Genomic DNA, 20495 nt, shown 5'->3' with positions numbered 1-20495 from the left:
GAACTACTCTGATGTACCATTTATCAAATCACGTCACAGCAAATCCAAAGCATTCTTTTCGAAATGGAAGAAAAAATGTAAGTAATTATGCACGCTTTTCATTACCATGAACTATCCTCCCTTGACCTCGGTAGGTAGGTAGGTAAGGTAGTTCATAAATCAAAGTGACTAATATTCAAAGAAAACCCCCTTAACTCCAATTCCATGCCTGGTATCATTTATTTCCTTCTGCATGCGTGACGTAATAAAACATAACCGTTCTTCTCTTTCCTGTCATTTCATTTCATTCCTTTCCAAAAAGAATATTGAACTCATTCAATATCGTGCTGTGGGGTATAAATGTTTCTCCGCTTCTGCTTCTCCTCCTTTGGATTCTCGTTTTGTGTTTTGTATATTTAAGTGTTGTTGGACTATGTAGATCAATAGATCTTAAGTTGTGTGATGAACGGTTTGATGTCCATTAGTTGGTTGAGCCACTGCTGGACCATTGGTGGCAGTGATGGGTTGCTCAGCAATACCCGATTCGGCCATTGATGGACTGTTGGTATCAATGGCAGCGGATTTCGTGTGGATTTGCCAAGGTTCATCTTTGGGTCCGAAATTGCTGGCAAATGGTCCAAGAACCTTGTCGTGCGCAAGTGATTTCCACATGATATATGTACTGGAAAATATATTAGTTGATGGCTTTAAAGATACATAGGGTGGGAGGAGCTAACCTGGCAATCGTGCCTAGCATACCAAGCCATAGAAGGACGACGGAAGCAACACAATATGCATTTTTGCGGTAGATGGGATTTGGGGGACCGTTCAAGTCGAAGTATTGTTGTGCTTCGGAGTTTGTTAATCCATCGATCGTTGCGCGTTGGGTGGCTACAATGACCTGTATGGAAATGGTTAGCGAGAGAGTAGAAGGGATGAGATGATTCAAGATATATACATACGGTAAGAGCAATAGCATCTGCGAAAGTAAGGAAACACATCAAGACCGAACAAATCTTCCATGCTTTTTTAACTGCGATGGATTCATGACGTTGGGGCCAGAAGAGATCGAAAAAGAAGCCAGAACCAAAAATGGTTGCGACGGCTATACCGACAAAGATATTGAAGGAGAAAATCCCAACAATGTCTCGGACTGATGTATGATATCCGTAACGTGATTTAATGCCATCTCGTTGATCGACGTAATCTGAAAGTTGGGTGTGAATATTAGTACTGTTACTTTTTGGTGATGTGAGAGTTGATAGCGTAGGATGAGAAGTGAGAAGGATTCTTACCACTTAGGGCCGCCGTTCCAACGGATTCCGAACACACACATAGAATCATGGCGATTTGATATACGATCATCTTAGTTTTGCGAAGATGATAGACGTGGTTGAACATATAAGCTCCCTTGAACTTTCCCCATTGCATATCCCGGAGATCTAGACCCCAGATAATCGCCATTTTGAAGGATGGAGATTTGTACTACTTGGGGGTTTGGGAATTGAGGAATTGGATGGTAGTGTGGTGTAGTGATGTGGTAGTTTGTGTTTCGAGAAACAAGTTCTTCTTTTCTTTGCTATAAAGAGGTACCGGTATCTATGCCGTGTAGACGATAATGATGATAGTGATGATAGTGAAGATTATCAATGAAGTTTCCTTAAAGCAACAAAGGATTATTTCAATATGATTAGTTATTGAAACACAATTGAATCTTAAAGCAATTAAAGTAGCGAAACTTGAGACGAAAATATAAGAAGATATCTTAATTGATAAAGAGAAGAGAGAAAGATGAGAGAAGAAAGAAAAATTAAATAGAAAGGTAAAAGCAAAGCTTGATGTATTACGAAGCAACTAATCGACTAACTACTAAGGATAAGCTTGGTGTTTGTTCTTTCTTGGTAAGGGAGTACTAGGTATGATGATAAACCTTTGATATATTTTTGTGGTTTGAGGGGGTGGATTGGAAGGGTTCGTGAACTACGTCATGGCTGTGGTCGGTTTGACATGTCCGTATTGAGTGGCAGGAGTTGAAGGGTTACGAGTAGAGAGAGATAGAGGGAGAAGATATGTATATGCCTTAGACCGAATTTGGATCAATGTATCACATCCGATAGACGCCAAGATATGAAAACGGATTGATGAGAGGTTAGACGAAGTTTCTGTTGAGTATTTATCTACCCAGCTACCTCTATTTTGGTCCGGTTTCACTATTGATATTTTCATTCGGTGTTACCGAATGTGTGAGTGTGAATATAAGAGAGTCCGGTAAATCGGATGAGTAAAAGTATAATTGTTAAGCTTTTTGAGGCGTTGGTTTTAATGTTTGTTAGCTTCATCATTTATCATTTATCATTCATATTGTGAGAGAACGGGAAATGATCTCGAGCAGGAAATCGAGGTAAGTTCGTGTTATCTACTAGGTATGTGTCTAATATCATCAAAATCTTTTCAAAGAAATAACATACAGTAAATACTTGTCCTTCCTACCTCACTCTCTACATCGATAACGAGAATGCTCAATCTCAGTAAGCTACTGTCCTCGTAGATCTATAAAAGTTAAAATGATCACGTTTTGTTTCTTGACGTGCATCCCTTCCGTTCCGCTTCTTCCATGCACGCACGCACTTGTGTTGGTTGGTCCCTCATCCATTCTTGAAGCACGAATGGCTGAATTTGACAAGGGTAAAATCAGATATGACGTTTGCAGCCACAAATATCAAATATCGACCCTTGAACACGAAAACATTACCGGTGTTTGTGAAGATTTCATATCTGACTCGGCTTGGTAGGGGAAAATCTTCATCGCTTGCGGAAAGGGGGACTTGGGTTAGGACGGTTAGGTAGTCGATGACTATGAAATTCTCTTGACCTACGAGATTATTACGTATGTTTGTAAGTGGGTAGGGTAGGTATTAGGTGAGACATTTGATAAAGATACTAGATACTATACTCGTATATATATCAAAGCCGTGATCGTCCTTTTTGTGTTTATGACGAATTCAAGAAACCTGGAATCGAGTCTTTTTTTTTTCTACCAAAGATTTTACCCCTCCCTCTACGATAGATAGTGCTTGAAAAATACCTACAATATCAAATCTCATACATTTCATACAGTTCATACAGTTGATACAGTTCATCTCAATACGAAGCTACCTACACAACTTCACAAACTCCCGGACGGAAACTAAATGGTCAGCGCCGGCTTTGGTAGAAGCCGCTCTCCATTCGATCGAAAGAAAAACCTACACCAACAAGATCCGTTCCGGTTGCCAATCGAGCCAAGGTAATAAGGGCTGGCTTGATAAGCTGATCATATGATGGAAAACTCACATGACGCTATCCAAGAGACAAAATTCGGAATACCCAGTAACCAGTAACCAGTAACCGCTGAGTTGATCACAGAGCTGAATTGTTCGGAAGTCATACTTTCATTTGGTACGTGGTTGTTTGTTCCCGGACTCCCGAAATTGATATGATCTAGGCGGTTGAGCCCCAACTGATAATGATGTACTAGGTAATAGTAGAGTGCCGACTATTGCTACCTGGCTGACTTCTTCCTCTTGAGGCTTGTGCGCGCTCTCTAGATCCGTGAGAGTGCATGGAATGGTTTCAAGAAATTCTTACTGGTATGAAGATGCCCGGTCTCTCTTGGGAAGTACACATAACGCTGCTAGTGACTATTCGATACTTGTCGTCGCACGTTCTTCAAGTATTCCTGCTGTGCATCCTAGATAGGTAGGTAGATGAGGACATTCGTGGATTCAAATATCAATTTTGATTTCCATACACCAAGTTGTTACTTGTAACATTACCCATCTAGATTGATGCCTTACAATTCTCAATTATTCTAAGGCATCACAAATTCCACACTACACCATATTAGAATGTAGCCCCACTGACTTTGAACCTCTTCTTGTCCTCAAAACTTCCAATTCATTCTTTTGATTTCTTCTTCAAAATAATTTCTTACTTCTGCCTCATTTCCCACCATCTCAACAACTCTTCTACTTCTGCTTAAATACTCCCTTCTTTCTTCAGTCTACAGTCATATCAACTTTGCAAGTTTGATTGTGTTGCTTTTCTTAATAATTATCTACATTTAATTCCTTTCTTCTACAAATTAAAAGGTACGTTGCAATAGTTCTCACTACAGAGATCTCAAACCCCCTTCCTTTTTTTTAATGATGAGACACAAGCTGGCACCAGTCAGAGTCGATTTGTACTCATATCTTTGAAGACAATGCTATGGCCTTCGGGCCTCCTTCTGAACAAAAAAAAAACCTTCATTTACATATTGGAAAATCTTCACATTCATTTTAAATGCATGTCGCTGACATTCAATTTTGGCAGATTCTTTAAACCAACAAACTTTCAATCAAACTTCGATCAATATGGTTCTTCACAACCCAAACAATTGGCACTGGGTAAACAAAGATGCTTCAACATGGGCAAAACAATGGTTGGAGGATAACATAAAGGAGGTTAAAGCAGAGGAGGATGGTGTTACTGCTCAATTGGATAAATTGATTAGTATGGATGGAGATGTTGATGTCAATCAACGAAAGGGAAAGGTCATTACCATATTTGATGTCAAGCTCGTTATTGAGTATTCAGGTATGCCCTGTAGTTATAGTCAATATTATGAATTTCTGTCTAATTGGACTAGGCAAAACCAAAGATGATGAATCCGTTAGTGGTACCATCACAGTTCCTGAAGTTGCTCATGATACAGAAGAGAATGAGTATGTTGTATGTTTGAATCGTCTCCTGAATAAACACTTGGGATGAATTGTCTAATGGTGATTTTTTAGTTTGACATAGATATTTATTCTGATGCCAATTCCAAAGCCCCAGTCAAGGATCTTCTTCGTGCAAAGGTTATTCCACAACTCCGAAAACGGTTCGCACAATTAGGTCCTGCTCTTATCACGGAACATGGAAAAGATATTCAACATGCACCAGATGCAAATCCAGCTGCCAAAATCACAGCCGCAAAGACTTATCCTCATTATGCTCCAGGTCAATCTACAAGCACATCTTCCAACAAAGGTTCTTCTTTAGTCAACACAACTACTGTTACCGATAATGAAGAATTCAGAGCTCCAGCTTCAGAACTTTATCAAACATTTACCGATCCTTCTCGAATTGCCGCATTTACACGCGCCGCCCCAAAATTATTTGAAGGTGCAAAGAAGGGAGGAAAATTCGAACTTTTTGGAGGAAATGTTTCTGGTGAATACCTTGAACTTGTTGAACCAACAAAAATCGTACAAAGTTGGAGACTTGATCAATGGCCACAAGGACATTTCTCTAGATTAGAGATTAACTTTGATCAAAATGATGTTGATAATGTCACGGTTATGAGAGTTTCTTGGTCTGGTGTTCCAGTTGGCCAAGAAGAAGTTACAAAGAGAAATTGGAGTGAATATTATGTTAGAAGTATCAAACAGACTTTTGGGTAAGTTCCTTTGGGGGTTCTCGGTGGGATTTGTACTGCGACGCATGCTAATCTCATTGACAATATAGCTTCGGCACAATTTTGTAGATGGAATGATGGTTAGAATGGGGAAGCGAGGTTGTGGATGAATAAGGGGCATATACAGGAGAGATGAATGGTTGATGGAAGGCAAGCAAGCGAGCGGGCAAATGAACGAACGAACGAATGAAAGCAAACGAATACCTAGATGAATACTGAAAGGAGCTCTTTTTTATTATGAATGATGGATGAATGGATGGATGGAGGAAGGAAGGAAATTCTTTTAGATCACTATAGATGAATCTACATTGGCGTTGCTTCTGACCTTTAAACTACAAACCAACTTTCCTACGTATGAAATTGTGAGAAGCTCTTGAGTACCTATTGGTATGTTCGGTAGAGCTTATGTATGCAGGTAAGTCAAGAAGCGGGTAAATGTCGCTCCGCTGGCCCTCCGGGGGCCACTGCCGTGGAGGCAGATTAGGAGTAAGGCCATGAGGAATGGAGAATGGAGAATGAGGCTTAGGATTCGGGAATAAGGAAAGGATATCTGAGAATCGAGCGTAGCGAGCTAAAGGGGGTTTGGGGGCTTGCCCCCATGAATAAGGTGGAAGTGGCGGGAAGGGAAGGGAGATGAGGGGACATGGAATTTGAGAGGTTGGTGGTAGTGGTAGTGGTAGTGGTGGAAGAGAAGAGAAGAGCTTGGAAGAAAGGAAGATTGATGGTGGTAGGGAAGGGAGATTCCAATTGCATCTCTTGGATTTATGGATGCTGAAGGTTGTATGATGCTACGGTACTATAGTGCTATAGTACTGGAATGAGAGTTTACGGGGATACTTAAACTTGCGGGTAAGTGGTAGAGGGTAGTGGGTAGTGGGTAGGTAGTGGTGTGAGATGTTGGTGTTGATCTTGGTGTTGGTGTTGAAGTTGTGAGGCGGGGTTTCAAGGGGTGGCAAGGGGCTGGGAGCACTTGGTGTGTTCGAAAGAGTAGAAATGAGGGGTGGGCGATCAATGGTTTATCTCGAAGGATAGTGAATGATGAGGAAGAGAACAGGGAATACCATCCAGTTATCTGTAGGAGGGACAGAAACATAGAAACTCAGAAACTCGACATGAGGAATTCAACGTGTGATGGTTGAAATGGGCTTGCGAATCTACTTGTCGCTGGTCCTTGGATATTGCGTTCTGATTGTGAGAAGTAAAACTGGGTGAGTTTGAATGATTGGTAGTGGTTATTTGACATTTTAGAATTGTACAGCGAGGTATTATAGATCAAACTTGTGTTTGTAGATACATGTTCGTCGATGATGTTCTTGAAGTAATAGAATAATCATGCATAGTAGATGATAGAATGTTATGTAATACACGCTAACCTTTCATACTTGCCGTCCACTTAATTTAGGTACCCCCACCAAGTTTACTGACAGGACAGGTCCCCATACTCTTAATTCATCATTTCATAACTATATTTGATTATCTTGTCTGTCAAACATCCAATCACCCAGTCATCTCAAAAGGGCGTACTCATCATTAACGAACTATTCATGCATTCAATCTGTTTAGTTGATGATATCTCAAGGCAGACATAAAGAACGGCGCAATTCAAGATCGACAGACCATATGGGTAATCACCGAGTCTACAAAGTACCTATCAAGATAGAACGTCCACGACGCCCCGAAGACATTTCACGAACAACAGCGAAAGAGGTTGGGACGGTATGTCACACACATGAAACATTCAAGGATACTTATCTTATCAACTTGATGGTCAATTAGGCATTCATCTTTCATTATATGGTTCATCCTCGAGTGTCTCCTAGCAGGCCGTCACAGTGAACCCATTAACGTGGCTATGCTCTGCAGTCCCGGTCCATTTGGTACAAATATATGCATTTCAAATCCTCCCTAAGGCTGGGTATATGCAAGATGGAACTCAAGCGAGTTTTCCAGCCAATGATCTTTGATATTTATATGACACTTGCAATAGATCATTGAGATTTAAGGTTGAGTGGCCGAGTCAATCTGTTTGATTTGTGGAAGCTATTTCGAAATTCCCGTATATAGTTTCATACGCCGCCTTTCTTACACGAAGCGCTTTGATAGATACCTTGCTTTTTGTTTACATAAGAATTGAATACGTGGATTGTCAATCGTATTGTTTTGTTTACTTATTACCTCAAATGTCCTTGATTTCCATGTAGTACTTCTCATTCATTCTTTTCGTTCGTTCTACGCGTTTACATTTTCGTCAAATTATAGAATTACAGCATCAATAACGAAGCATCTATTTCCAATCATGGGTTCCCCAGATTATTCTCCCCTCCCTCGAGAATCCACGGATTCAGATCGATACATTGCCCCAAGTTCAGATGGATATCGAACATCTGAGGAATATTCTCCTCGTACCTCCAAGAGTCGTTCTATCACCATCAACTATGTACTTATTCTCCGACTCATGAACCTCGCATTCGGATCAGCCGCTTTCGCACTATTCGTTACCTATGGTCATGAGAAGTATATCGCTGCTGATGTCTTTCTCATGCTCAGTTTGATCTTCAATACCGTTCGAATCCTGCATACATTTGTTTCATCAGTCTTTCATGTCACTGTTGAAATTAGCCGTGGTTCCTGGCAGAGTAAATTATCCGTTAGACCAAATGGAGCTAAAGCAACAAATGTTATGGATTTCTTGTTGGCTAGTGGTTTAGCATTTTCAATGATTGGTGGGATGGTGAACAACTACGAGAATTATCTAGTGGTTGATGGGATTGTAATCGCCTTTTTCGCCATGTAAGTTATCAACAATATTTTTGTGGATATAGTTTTCTAATATTTTCTTTCAGGGCTATACAATACATCATAGCATTACCGATTCAAAATCAAACTTTTATGCTCAAATTTCACTTCCACAGTGAAAGCGATGAAAATCGAGAGGAATTGTTTGGTCGAAATGATGCTCATCGAATTATTCTTAGAGACGACGGGAATAGACAAACTGCTGAGAATTTGGTATGATATCGACTCATCGACATGGCAATCTCCAATATCTATCTACTGGTCCACTGGAAAGCTTATACTGGTTATGAAACACTGCTTTGCTGTTATATCTGCGGTTATTGGGGAAGTACTGATTCATAATGAATCGAATTGACAATTTGTTCTGCACTTTTACCTCATCGTTCCTTACACATTGGAGTGGAGGAGGGGATATATGCAATCATTTATTTGGCCTCTATTCACATATATCTATGTATCTGACGTTCATTCATTCATATATTTAGTCGTTCACTCATCCTTCTATCCAATTGTTTGTTCATCCATCTACATAACAACAGTGCAGTTCTTGAAGTGCGAATCATTCTAACCTGTGCTGTGGGATAAGGAAACCCTCACATCATTTTGTTATTTGTGCAGAGATTAAGTTTTCGGACTACCAGAGACCTTTTAGTTACCTCATCTTCATCCACTCTGTTGTTAATACTTTACCCCGTTGTCTTCAATTGCTTGCTTCCGCAATCCAATTCTTCTCATCATTGATCATTTCCTTTTCTCATTTCCTTTTCTCACCATCTTGCCCGTTATATGTCTCAGTTATATATCTAGAAACAATTCATTCTACCATTATTCATACATGAAAGTTTCTTATCATATAATTGAAGAGACTTTCTTTATAACGTTTACACCAAATTGGTAAAATCCGACATGGAAATTCAGTCCTCTTTATATCGCTTCGCTGAAACGTTGTCTTTTTCTAGGTACCTAGAGCAAAGCGATGAAAGCACCACGATACAGGCCTGGCGGAGTGTTTGAACCGTATACGAAATGAGAGTGAGGTCCGAAATCAGTAACTAACGAGTCAATATTTCCAGATGTCCTCTTTGTTGGTTGATTTACTTGACGAATTGTTACTAGGCAACTCTTGAAACTTTTCCAATGCCTCATTTTCCGACCCATTCGGACGAAATGGCTATCATGGATCTAAACAAACCTCTCGGCCCATTTTTACTTCCATAATATGTCGCCAAAATTATCGTGGGATTGGGTCACCGAGGGGTTACCGTCTAGGCAATATTTTCCTCCGGGTCTCGGTCCAGATTTCTCGATCCCTTTTCTGTACCGAGAAGTGACCATTATTTCAGGCTGACATATATATTCAAAATGCTACCTATATATATCCATGAACCTTATACCCTGAAAAGTCCTAATAAGAAAGATCTGCAGCGCGCACAATTCACTTTCCACAGCAATTCCGAAGTCTCGCATATTCGCCTCTTATATCCTCATTCAAAAAATCATGCCTTCTGGCAAATCCGGCTCCCGTATCTCGCGAACCACCCAGGCCCAGAACGAAATAACAACTACTGGCAATGGGAAAACGAAAGTTTATAACTATTCGCCGAGCGAGGGTGGTCCTAATAATGGCCTTCGACAATTTCTACGTCAACCACATGAAACGGTGAACAGGGCTCCCCCAGGAGAACCATTCTGCCCAACCCTACGACTTCCTGGTTCTCATAACGATGGTCGTTCTGGTCATCATAACGATGTTTTTGATACTGATAGTTATGCCGATACTGTAGGGCCATGGGATAGCATCAGCCAAATTTCTGTACAACCGTCTATGAGAAGGGGTCCTGCTTCTACTTCTAGTCATACGAGGAATCAAGATTGGGCAGTGACCAAGATACGGGGCAGTGGACGGTATGCACACAGCGGGGTTCCAAGCTCTCGCGACTCAGACTTAACTGTGAGACAGCTGAGTAGTGAACATGGCGCAAGTAGCAGTACACGTGAGCCACCTCTCGAACTACCACCACCGCCACCACCATCATCATCAACAACAACACCCAGAACGATACAGAAATATTTAAAAAGCAATGCAGAAAGAAGCGTTAAGGACCCATCATTATACGAACCAAGTGGGTTCACTGAACAACCACCATCATCACATAGATCGGAGCGTGAACGTTCAAGAAGGGTTAAGGCCCTATCACCAAGTGAATTCACTGAACAACCACCATCATCACATAGATCGGAGCGTGAACGTCCAAGAAGGGTTAGGGCCCCATCACCAAGTGAATCCACTGAACAACCACCATCATCACATAGATCGGAGCGTGAACGTCCAAGAAGGGTTAGGGCCCCATCACCAAGTGAATTCACTGAACAACCACCATCATCATCACATAGATCGGAGCGTGAACATCCAAGAAGTGTTAAGACCCTATCACCATACACACCAAGTGAATACCCTGTAGCACCACTACCGACAGCACCACCACGTCCGCAACAACCAAAACGAAGACAAACATCAATTATGATGAGTCAGCATCATCAGTCGTCAAGTACATACAATGCACATGGTTCAAATCATTATATGAGTTCGCAATCCTTTCAATCATACAGAAATAATCATTGATAGTCTGGATCCGGCTTCGGGTGAGGCTTCGAGGCTTCGAGGCTTCAATATGATACCATGCCGGTAGTAGGTATGAGTAGGTACTACCTGCCTACCTACCTACCTACCTACCTACCTACCTACCTACCTGCGTAACTGCTTGGGTTTATATATCCACACAGTCAGTCAACCAGTCAGTACGCGCATCTCATCTCATCGTATCGAAAGATGTATAAATTCGATTTGAAGTTTGAAGTTTGGAGTTTCTGGAGTTTTTAAAGCATTAAAATTTTGATAGATAGCGATTGTTATAGATTCGGTTTGAAGTTTATGGAGTACGGGAATATTGATAGATAGTAGTTAGTTTGATCAAAACACTATACTTTGATTTTTCATAATTAATTTTGGCGCAGCATTATTGGATACTTGATGAGGTTGGAAGTCCTTCACTTACATTACATTCGCTTCTTCAAGCGAAGCGCGAAAGCCCCCACGGCAGTGGCCTAGCGGAGCGGCATCCCTAAGCTAAGGAACGATGGTCTTTGTATAAATTACAATCACAATCAAGCTTCACGGATGGAACGATAAAAATTCATGTGAACAAATGTTCAATATTTGTATTGGCACAATGGTGATGATACAAGGTCTAGCACGCCAACCACCCTATGATATCGCTAATTTCAAGAGAAATGAATCAACTTATTGATCATCCTCCAACGCCATACTCCAATGTCCGTCCAAGGACTTTTCCCCAAGTATACTGTTATCCTTCACAGAAGAATTCCCATGCACCCTACCCTTACTAAATTCTCTAAATTCAAACAAATCCTTCTCAGAAGACTGCTCAACATTCATTACCGCGTCCGGTTTTGAAATTGTCGACGTCTGTTCCTTTGCCTGTTCCTTCATTATAACTTTAATAGCCCAAGACAACGTTATTAAAGATTCCAAACTCGAAGACTTACCACCGTAACGAAGATCAAACACCTTTGCGCCGTTCATACAATCGCTAGCTGATTGTTGATTAGACGACAACCGCATTGTCTCCAGCGTCGCATCCAGAAGAGGACGCGCCAAGCTGGGACTGCAGGTTAAGAGTCTCCTCAACAATCGAATCCGAAGAGTGTACTTCGGGCGCAGATGGTGTGATCTCGTCTTGGTGAATGAAGTCCGCGAATAAGGCATCGTTAGTGGCGCCGTTGTTGTCAGTAACCAAATTATCAAAGTTATTAGTGAAGGCGTCGACGATAGGACCGATCCGTTCATTAAAGAAAGTTTGATCTGCACCAAGGGAATCAGGATATTCGAGATGACTGGTGAAGTCATCATTTGAACCCATAGTGTACTGACCAAAACCCGTGAAATTAGAATATTCTGAGGGGTACTCATCCAATGCCCTTGTACTTTCGGTTGACACTGCAGGTCGCACAACATTGCAGCAGAATGTTGTGTCATACCGAAAGAACTGGGGTTGAATGAGTCCTCATCATTTGATTCCATGGAAGGTGGTGGTGGGGAAACGGAAGCTAGATCAACAGTACCAGTTGCTGATTGCATGGTATTGTGACTATCTCTAATTGATGTCATGGTTGATCCAGACTCTTCCATTCCAAATAATTGTTTTGTAAAGGCGAGTGGGGATTGTCCATCGAAACTTTCTTTTCGACTTGGTGATGAAGTAACAGATGAAGGAGGAAGGCATGCTGGTGTAATATTTTCCCCAGCCATACCGGTAACCTCTTCTAGCTTTCGACGAACTTCTTCATATCTAGCTTGCATATCTGCCAATTGTAATTGCAAATCGGTATTTCTACGTTCGATTTGATCTTTTTCTGCTTGAAGATTATCAACTTCTTGCCTCTTTCTCTCCCTCGATGTTTGAGCAGCTCGACGATTTCGAAGAACTCTCTCAACTCGACGTTGTTCCTTTTCATCTTCTGTCTTTGCTCGTTTTCTGTGGGATTAGATTAGTCAATGTTGTGAGGTGATGAATGACGAGTGAATTAAATTACCTTGGAGGGAGATTGGTTTTGGGTTCAGGTAATTGTTGACCCCAAGACTTTCTCTTCTTGACTTGTTTCTTTTCTGGTGCAGGTGTACCAGCGAGACTTCCAGTTAAACCCATATCCTCACCCATATCATCTCCAAACATGCTATCACCATCGAAAGATTGTGGAGTCATAGCTTGTAGTGGCTCCATGCTTCCTTCAGTGTGAAATAATGAAGGATATTGTTGACCAGGTATCGAAGTGAAAGATTCGGCGAGAGAATCTGCTGGTGATAACTCAAATTTTAGGTTTGGAGTCGACATCTTTTGGTGGTATGGTGATTGATGTGGATTGGTTATATGTGAGGTTGAGGTTGATATTGATAATGACGACCTCGACCTTGACCTCGAACTCAAAGTGGATGATGAAACTTAGTTCTTAAGTTCCTGAGTGGATCTCTTATTGATGTTCTATGATGGAGATGGAGAGGAAAAGGGACAATCAAAATGGGTTAATGCACAGAATGACTATTGTAGATGTAGGATATTGTGGAGGGGGTCAAATGTGGACAAGCCCATAATGAGGAGGACAGGTGGCCCACTTGAGATGGAAGGTATGAGTCAATGGATGCCTGGAGATGCCTGGAGATGCCTGGAGATGCCTGGAGATGCCTTAATTCAGGTAGATAGACGAATAAGAATTAAGGAATGGAAGAAGAGAATTAAAAGTAAGAAGATGATGGAAGGTTCCAAGCAAGGATAGATGGAATAGAAAGAAGAGGGAGAGAGAGAGAGAGAGAGAGAGAGAGATTGGATTGCTTGTGTGGGTGAGATGGGAATATTCGAGGTGGGAGATCTGTCCTCTTTATCAATTGAACACGGTGTTCGGTTAAGGGGTTTATTCAAGATCATTCTAGGAAATCCAGAGACCAATCACATCACATCATTCATTTACTTGATGGAAAGTCATGATCCCAGAAAGGAATGTTCTCAATAGGATCCATGCTTGATCTCAGAACTTACCATATTAGGTTTAGCGTGAACAGTCTAGATGCTTAACTACACAGGTAATACGCCAAGTCAAGTTCACGCCATTTGAATCAATTTAGTAAGAATTAAGAATTAAGAATTAAGAATTAAAGAATTAAGCTCTCCTCTCTCTTACATTATATTTATGGGTTCCAGATTCCATTTTCCAACACACATCGTAAAGAGTGGGCAAGTGGGTGAGTGGGTGAGTGAGTGAGTGAGTGAGTGAGTGAGTGGGTGAGTACGACTGATGAGTGGGCTCAAGCCTTTTTACCTTACCTTACCGTACAGTAGTGCAAAACCAACTTAACACAGCCTCCATGGTAGATTTTGATGGGTTTGAAGTATGAAGTATGAAGTGTGAAGTGTGAAGTGTGAAGTTTGAAGTTATTGATAGAGTTTATGGCTGGGGGTTTACAATTGAGAGTTTATGGTTTGTAATTTATGGTTGAGGGTTAAGGTTCGTGGTTCATGGTTCATGATTCATGATTCATAGTCTATAGTTCATACAACAGATCTCATAGCTCAAGCTTATACTTTCTAGCCCATACGTGAAATCCCATACCTTCACCACTCTCAATGGAAATCTCATGAGAGCTTACAAGTTACCAGTTACCACTCCTATTTACCAATCATCTCATGTCCCATTTAAACATACGTAAGGATGGCGAATCACCCAGAGAGAAAGAAAGAACTCGAAAGAAGGAAAGATTGATTTGTGTACCCTTTTATCCTAAATTTAGATTATTATCCAACAAGAAAAGAAGGCTTGGGAAACTTTCCTTGGTTGCCTACCTACCTATCTAGGAACATCGTACGTACCAATCTAGGGTACCTCCTCCATCTCTTGCTTATACTTTGGGTGATTACCAGGTATTCACTTGTATGTACTTGGCTTATATAGCATTGTTACCTGTTGGAATACGATAATAGTACTATATATATATATATATATATAATCATATCTTACTTGTTCTTATGTGAATCTATTACGAGCACGTAACCTACGATGATGATAATACGATGATGATAATACGATGATGATAATACGATGATGATAATACGATGATGATAATACGATGATGATAATGATAAAGATGATGATACTTCCAGAATCTCATGTGGAGCTTCTCTGCCTTCCTTCGTACCTGTTTTCGTACTCCCTATGCCACCTAAAAGCTCCCTAGGAGATGGATACGTTTGTATACGTTACCAATCCTCATATCAAAAAGTACGACATATGTTCCATACTCAGCCCAGCCAGCCCAGCCCAGCTCAGAATAGTGCATTCGTAAAGAGAGATTTACAAATGAACCCCTTTATTTCCCTTTATTCACCACGCAATCAATTTCTGAATGAATAAATAAATTCCCGAATGTTCTAATGTTCTAATCTTCTAATCTTCCAAGATCCCAAGGTTCCCAAGAAATTCACTCAAAACCTTCCTCAATAAAGTTTCAACCACAAAAGATGATCCACCTTTAGTTTCTTTAGCATGTTAGAGAAATATCTAGGGATGCTCGGGATGGACGGGGAGTGACATTTGGACTTTGATTCTCAAAGACGGTCTTCTATAGATGATAGGAAACTCCGGAGTGATGGTGATACCTGGATCGAAGCAATAAACTTTCTCTAATTACCGTCACCGTATGGAACGGATACGCACAGTTTACAAAGGTTTACACAGGATAGAAGGTGTTTGTCAATATATCATCAACAAGATTGATATTAAGTTTCATCATTGAGCAAACCCAACAGGGAAGTTTGATCTTTGGATATCGCTGATGGAGCCCAGAGGAGATTGATTCGTAAACCTTCGACGCGGCGGTTGCCCCTCCTTGTCGATCAGGGGTTTGGGGAAGAAACCGTATGGGAGGTAGGGTAGGGTAGGGTAAGGTAGGGTAGGGTATAGGATGGTATGATATAGATCGGTGAGGGGAGACGTGCGAGGGGACTCGGGAGGCGAGGGAACGTGGGTATCAAAGCGAAAAGGGATCGAAGTGGAAGTGGAAGTGGAAGTGGAAGTGGAATTGGAATTGTTCGAGAACTTTGAACGTAAGGTCGACCGACATAGATATATTGACATTGGGATTTCAAGAATGGGTATGATTTTATTATTTCTTCGAGGATATACTCATTCGAGTAATTAAGAATTTATTCAAATCTACAGTACCAACTACTGCCAGTATTAATGCAGGTATCTAAACTTTCATTGGCATTCATAAAGTACTATATCAAACTTCAGCCCCTCAACCTTCTCACTCAGCAATAATTCTACGCCATTTCAGTATATTTCAAGTAAAGACGTAGATGCTAAAGAATTACAAACCACCTTACAAACCACCTTACATCCATTACATCCATTACATCCATTACATCCATTACATCCATCACATCCATCACATCCATCACTCCCTCCGATCCCTCCAACAATGCATTCCTTCATCCTTCTCACCACATCCTCACATCACATCCTCACATCAGAAATAAAATTATTCCACCCCTTCACAATACCACCCTCCGCTTTCCTACTTCTCCGTTGTCGGTCATCTAACCTATTGAATCCATAATTCCGGAGAAATATCACTAGATGGTGCGGTGCAGCGGTGCTACTACTACTCAATTGATCACACAATCCGATACCTCCGTAGATAGATCATAGTTAGTATCGATTCTCCGCTCCGTAGGTTACTTACTTGACTTTTGGTCCCACTAGATCAATGGCTCGTTCCATGTTACCCAACTATCTTTACCCAGGTAGGTAGGTATCGTAGAGTATCTGATGATAATGCGTTTGATATTGAACATTTAACATTCAACATTTAGCATTTAGCATTTAGCATAATCATCTATCCAAACAATCCATCCCCTTGTGCCACTCCAAACCAACCGAGCCAAACCACTTACATGAAGAAATAAACATCACACTACCCCAAATTCCCAGTACCCAATATGCCTGTCAAATGTCAATTATATCATCCAACCTTGGAATCCAGTAGACACAATACCATACGATCCCACCAATCTCACCACATTTCATCCCTCTGGCCCTTTCTACCTCCGGCCCTTCTCCCCTTTTTTCCCCATCTTCACGTTCATAATCATGATACACTTCATTATGCAGAAAGTCGGAATTCTCAATGATTCCTCCGATTCTTCACTTCTATCCCTATTCACTTTGCCACTCACATCACATCACATTGCATTACCAATGGAGGTACCTACCTAGTAGGTGTACCTGCCTCCTCACACAGGCTAGATACAGCATGAGGATAACCCATCCCACCCGTCTACTCACCCCTCACATCCTCCATATACAACCTCGGATAATGCATCCAGAAAAAGAAGTTGCTTGTACCGTATCTACGTACGGCGCACAATTGTCCTTGCATCGATGTGTGTATATATGTATGTGTGCGTGCAGTGTTCCTCCATCCTGCATAAATCAATCTCGCCTCTGTATTTCCAGAACAAGCCTGGTTCCAGAGTCGTATTGCAGTGGCGCGTGTGGCACATTGGTGGTATGGGTATGGATGGGTATGGTATGTGAATTTGATGTTACACTGGAGGGAAGGAAAAAATAGATCCTCCGGAGAGAGTACAGTCAGATTCGATATGTCCCTTCATTTTCTAAAACGGGAAGTTGGATGATCGATGATATGATTGATTGATTAGTGTACACTGACTGACTGTATGAACTATGAACTATGAACTATGATTTCCATCCCAACACCAACTTCTAAGCCATCCATCCATCCACCATCTATCAGTGAACGATACCAACCCAAGAAGCTACCTGTCTACCATATAATAATAAGGTTTGAGCAAAATCAAAGTCAAACATATCAAAAAGATCTAGACCCCCTCCCCCCCAAAAACTAAGTCTCCAAACGCTTCTGCAAACACGGCATGAATCTGCTTGTCCAACCCCAAACAAGAACATGTAATTGCCGCGCCGCCTCTCCATATTTTCTTTTTCGCAGTAAAAAGATATCGGGGGGTTGCAACGGCGTGGTGGTACTTCATCATGGTGTGTATTTAGAAATTTCCCTCACGTAGAAACCGTCTTGGTCATGTGATAGTGACCCAGCATTAATAAAATTACACCTTGAGAGTTACTAGGAAAAGCACAAACGTACATGTGAAACAGATTTTCCTTTTTCAAGCAAGACACACACATACCATACAGTAAGATGGCTCAGATTGCGCAAGACGATATGATGTGATCTTTTTGAAACATTTTGGAACAGTTGTGGTACGCGATTAAACGATGAGAATTTTGGGGGCGAAATAATTGTCTATTTCTTTTATTTGTTATTTATTTATAATCTATATCTTTTATTACCGTTTTACTGTACCGTATTCCAAGCAAATAATTGCAAGCAAGTCTTTCTTGTCTTTCTTCTCCCTTTGCTTTCCTTTCCTTCCTTTCCTTTCCCCTTTGCCCCTTTTTTCGAAACACACCCCTCGGACCCCCCCCTCCCTCCCCTCCACCCACAATATGCAACGCGAAAGTTTCTCCACATGCCGTGCTCCCCATCTTCCTGTTCCTTGTCTCGGCCTCGTGAAGGGACGAAAGCGAATTAAATCGGTATCTCACCGCCTATGCGGCAATATCCTTCTCTCCATCCCACCCCATTCTCATTTCCATCGTCCGCACAAATTACTCTACAACATACAATAAATATATATACGGAGTATCTTCCCCTCCATCCTTGCACCTTGAGGCTCCAACCAATTGGTACTTCCGCCCCGCTACGGATATTCTTCTCGACGTGATATTGTGGGTGGGTCTGGAATGACTCCCCGAAGCTCGAGAGGATAGAGGGGCGGCAGTTGTCAATTACCTTACACCGCCCGGCAGTAGGTACACCGCTTCCTTTTTATATTGTGCTTCGTATGTTTATTCATTTACGTTGATATCGAGGTCTTGGAGTATGGTAGGTACTGTGGATGAGAGATGATGTGATATGAAATGATGTATAATACTCCACACTGCACCTCTGCCCCTCCTCAAGCCCCTCCAGTCCATCCCAATCCCCTACTCCAAAACATACCGGGTGCTAACCCAAGCCCAGGCCAGCCCAACCCGCTCGCTCAATCTCCTTGTAAAAACAAACGGTAAACAAATCCAACCATTCTCCGTACATCCAAACCAACCTCATCCTCACCGCATCATCTGCGTCTATCGCACATACATACACACATACACATACACATAGCATACCAGTACCAACGAAGTCTCACTCGCGCATCCCCACCCCACAGATGCCATGTGTTTGCCGCTCCTGCGGCGTAGCCGATACGCTCCACTCTTTCTGCGCGCCGACGGAGTGTCCATCAGCAAGGCGTGGCGGACCACGTCAATTGTCTAGACGCGGGCGAGTGTGACATGGCACTCGAGCTGGTTGCTGCTGCATGCATATTCACGAACGGGAGGTAGGGCTCTGCTGCATCTGATAGGCACGCTGGGTACTGGTCAGTATGTACTATATACTGTATGTATGTATGTACGGTAGATCTCGAGTCGCTCAGCGAGCGGCCAAGCAGATTGATGATTGTCTTGCAAACATCGGGATTTTGAGGAATGCACGTATCGTGCGGTTAGAAGTGGGATCGGTAAAGCGGTTGAGGTTTTACTTTTGCTTTTGAGATGGTGATGATTGGGATGCATTTAAGATGTGGCTGGGCTAGGTGCGATACAGATGTGAAATGTGAGTTCTGAGTGGTGCTTATCTGAGTGGAATGCATGTAGAAAAGGTTGAGTGTCTTGGGTTTGTGAGTACTAAATGTGTATGTACCAGGAGATCTTCCTTTCTTGTTGCTCATTTTTGCGCTTCTGATGTCTTGACATTTCAGGCTCTAGTCCGTGTAGATTCAAGAACCAGTGTCCTAGTATTTCACATCGAATGTCTTCGCGTCATGTGTCGTTTCGATGAGAAATCATTGGTGATTTTTGTCTGGTGCAAAATTCTCGAGGAACAGCGATTCAGTCTTTTCCAGATGATTCCATGGTTGGTAGTGACCCGATTGGATTGATCTTGAATTCTTTTTTTTTGTTGAGAAAAAGTAGTAGATTCTCATAGGACTTCAATGTACACTGTGACTCGGAAGTAAATTTCTCTTCATTAGGAATCCAACCAGTGTACAGTTCTCAGCTTGCGAAATGTCAATTGATTCAATTACTGTACCTGTCGTTTGTCTTTGCTTTCATTTATCTTGTGATCATGGGTTGCTTCATGCAAGTTTCTAAACTTGATACCTGGGGGAGTATTATTGTGTTTGATCTCAATTATTGTGCGAGATTTGGGAATTGAAAAGTTGGGGGTGGGTAGTGAAGCGATGAGGGGTGATTGAGGGGTGCGGGGTACCATTGCTCTACTTTGCTTGCTCTACTTTGCTCCAGAATGGATTTTTCGTTTATTTACGGTCTTCATGTTTAGGTTTCAGGGTGAGTAATGGAAACTCAACATTATTAACTCGCTAGAATCTTTAGATACGTCTTCTAAATGCGATGTCGCGTGAGTCAGGAGCGGCATGAACTATAAGCCGAAATATATTTGAACATGACACAATCCTAAGGAGGTTATGGATATCCTGAACTTGGTGTGCATAGGAAGCAG

The 20495-nt window shown here is 41.6% G+C and overlaps 5 protein-coding genes across 5 annotated transcripts; 3 read left to right on the top strand and 2 right to left on the bottom strand.

Annotated features, from left to right (window-relative positions):
• Positions 1-429: 429 nt before the first annotated feature.
• Positions 430-1443, bottom strand: EAE97_005683 (uncharacterized protein; the record flags this gene model as incomplete). The annotated part of the gene is made up of 4 exons (XM_038876195.1): positions 430-661; positions 717-880; positions 942-1186; positions 1275-1443. The coding sequence occupies 4 exons, from the start codon at positions 1441-1443 to the stop codon at positions 430-432; spliced, it is 810 nt and encodes a 269-aa protein (XP_038732671.1).
• Positions 1444-4373: 2930 nt separating this feature from the next.
• Positions 4374-5527, top strand: EAE97_005682 (uncharacterized protein; the record flags this gene model as incomplete). Its single annotated transcript, XM_038876194.1, has 4 exons — positions 4374-4596; positions 4649-4731; positions 4794-5440; positions 5509-5527. The coding sequence occupies 4 exons, from the start codon at positions 4374-4376 to the stop codon at positions 5525-5527; spliced, it is 972 nt and encodes a 323-aa protein (XP_038732670.1).
• A 2227-nt stretch (positions 5528-7754) lies between these two features.
• EAE97_005681 (uncharacterized protein) lies at positions 7755-8473 on the top strand (the record flags this gene model as incomplete). Its single annotated transcript, XM_038876193.1, has 2 exons — positions 7755-8248; positions 8302-8473. 2 exons carry the CDS (start codon positions 7755-7757, stop codon positions 8471-8473), a joined length of 666 nt encoding a protein of 221 aa, XP_038732669.1.
• A 1279-nt stretch (positions 8474-9752) lies between these two features.
• Positions 9753-10877, top strand: EAE97_005680 (uncharacterized protein; the record flags this gene model as incomplete). The annotated part of the gene is made up of 1 exon (XM_038876192.1): positions 9753-10877. The coding sequence occupies one exon, from the start codon at positions 9753-9755 to the stop codon at positions 10875-10877; it is 1125 nt and encodes a 374-aa protein (XP_038732668.1).
• Positions 10878-11441: 564 nt separating this feature from the next.
• Positions 11442-13517, bottom strand: EAE97_005679 (uncharacterized protein). Its single transcript, XM_038876191.1, has 2 exons — positions 12869-13517; positions 11442-12810 (listed from the first exon to the last, which is right to left on the bottom strand). Exons 1-2 carry the CDS (start codon positions 13165-13167, stop codon positions 11556-11558), a joined length of 1554 nt encoding a protein of 517 aa, XP_038732667.1. The 5' UTR covers positions 13168-13517; the 3' UTR covers positions 11442-11555.
• Positions 13518-20495: the final 6978 nt, after the last annotated feature.

This window comes from Botrytis byssoidea (genome assembly GCF_014898295.1).
Source record: "Botrytis byssoidea strain MUCL 94 chromosome Unknown BBYS_010, whole genome shotgun sequence".
In the NCBI taxonomy this organism is placed as follows: Eukaryota; Fungi; Ascomycota; class Leotiomycetes; order Helotiales; family Sclerotiniaceae; genus Botrytis; species Botrytis byssoidea.
Note: the sequence above shows the minus strand (reverse complement) of the source record. Positions and strands in the feature narration are given on the sequence as shown.

Coding starts and splice junctions, on each gene's coding strand:
- EAE97_005679 (XM_038876191.1), bottom strand. CDS start 13,167: ATGTCGACTCCAAACCTAAAATTTGAGTTATCACCAGCAGATTCTCTC. Junction 12,811..12,868: donor AAAACCAATCTCCCTCCAAG/GTAATTTAATTC, acceptor CTAATCCCACAG/AAAACGAGCAAAGACAGAAG.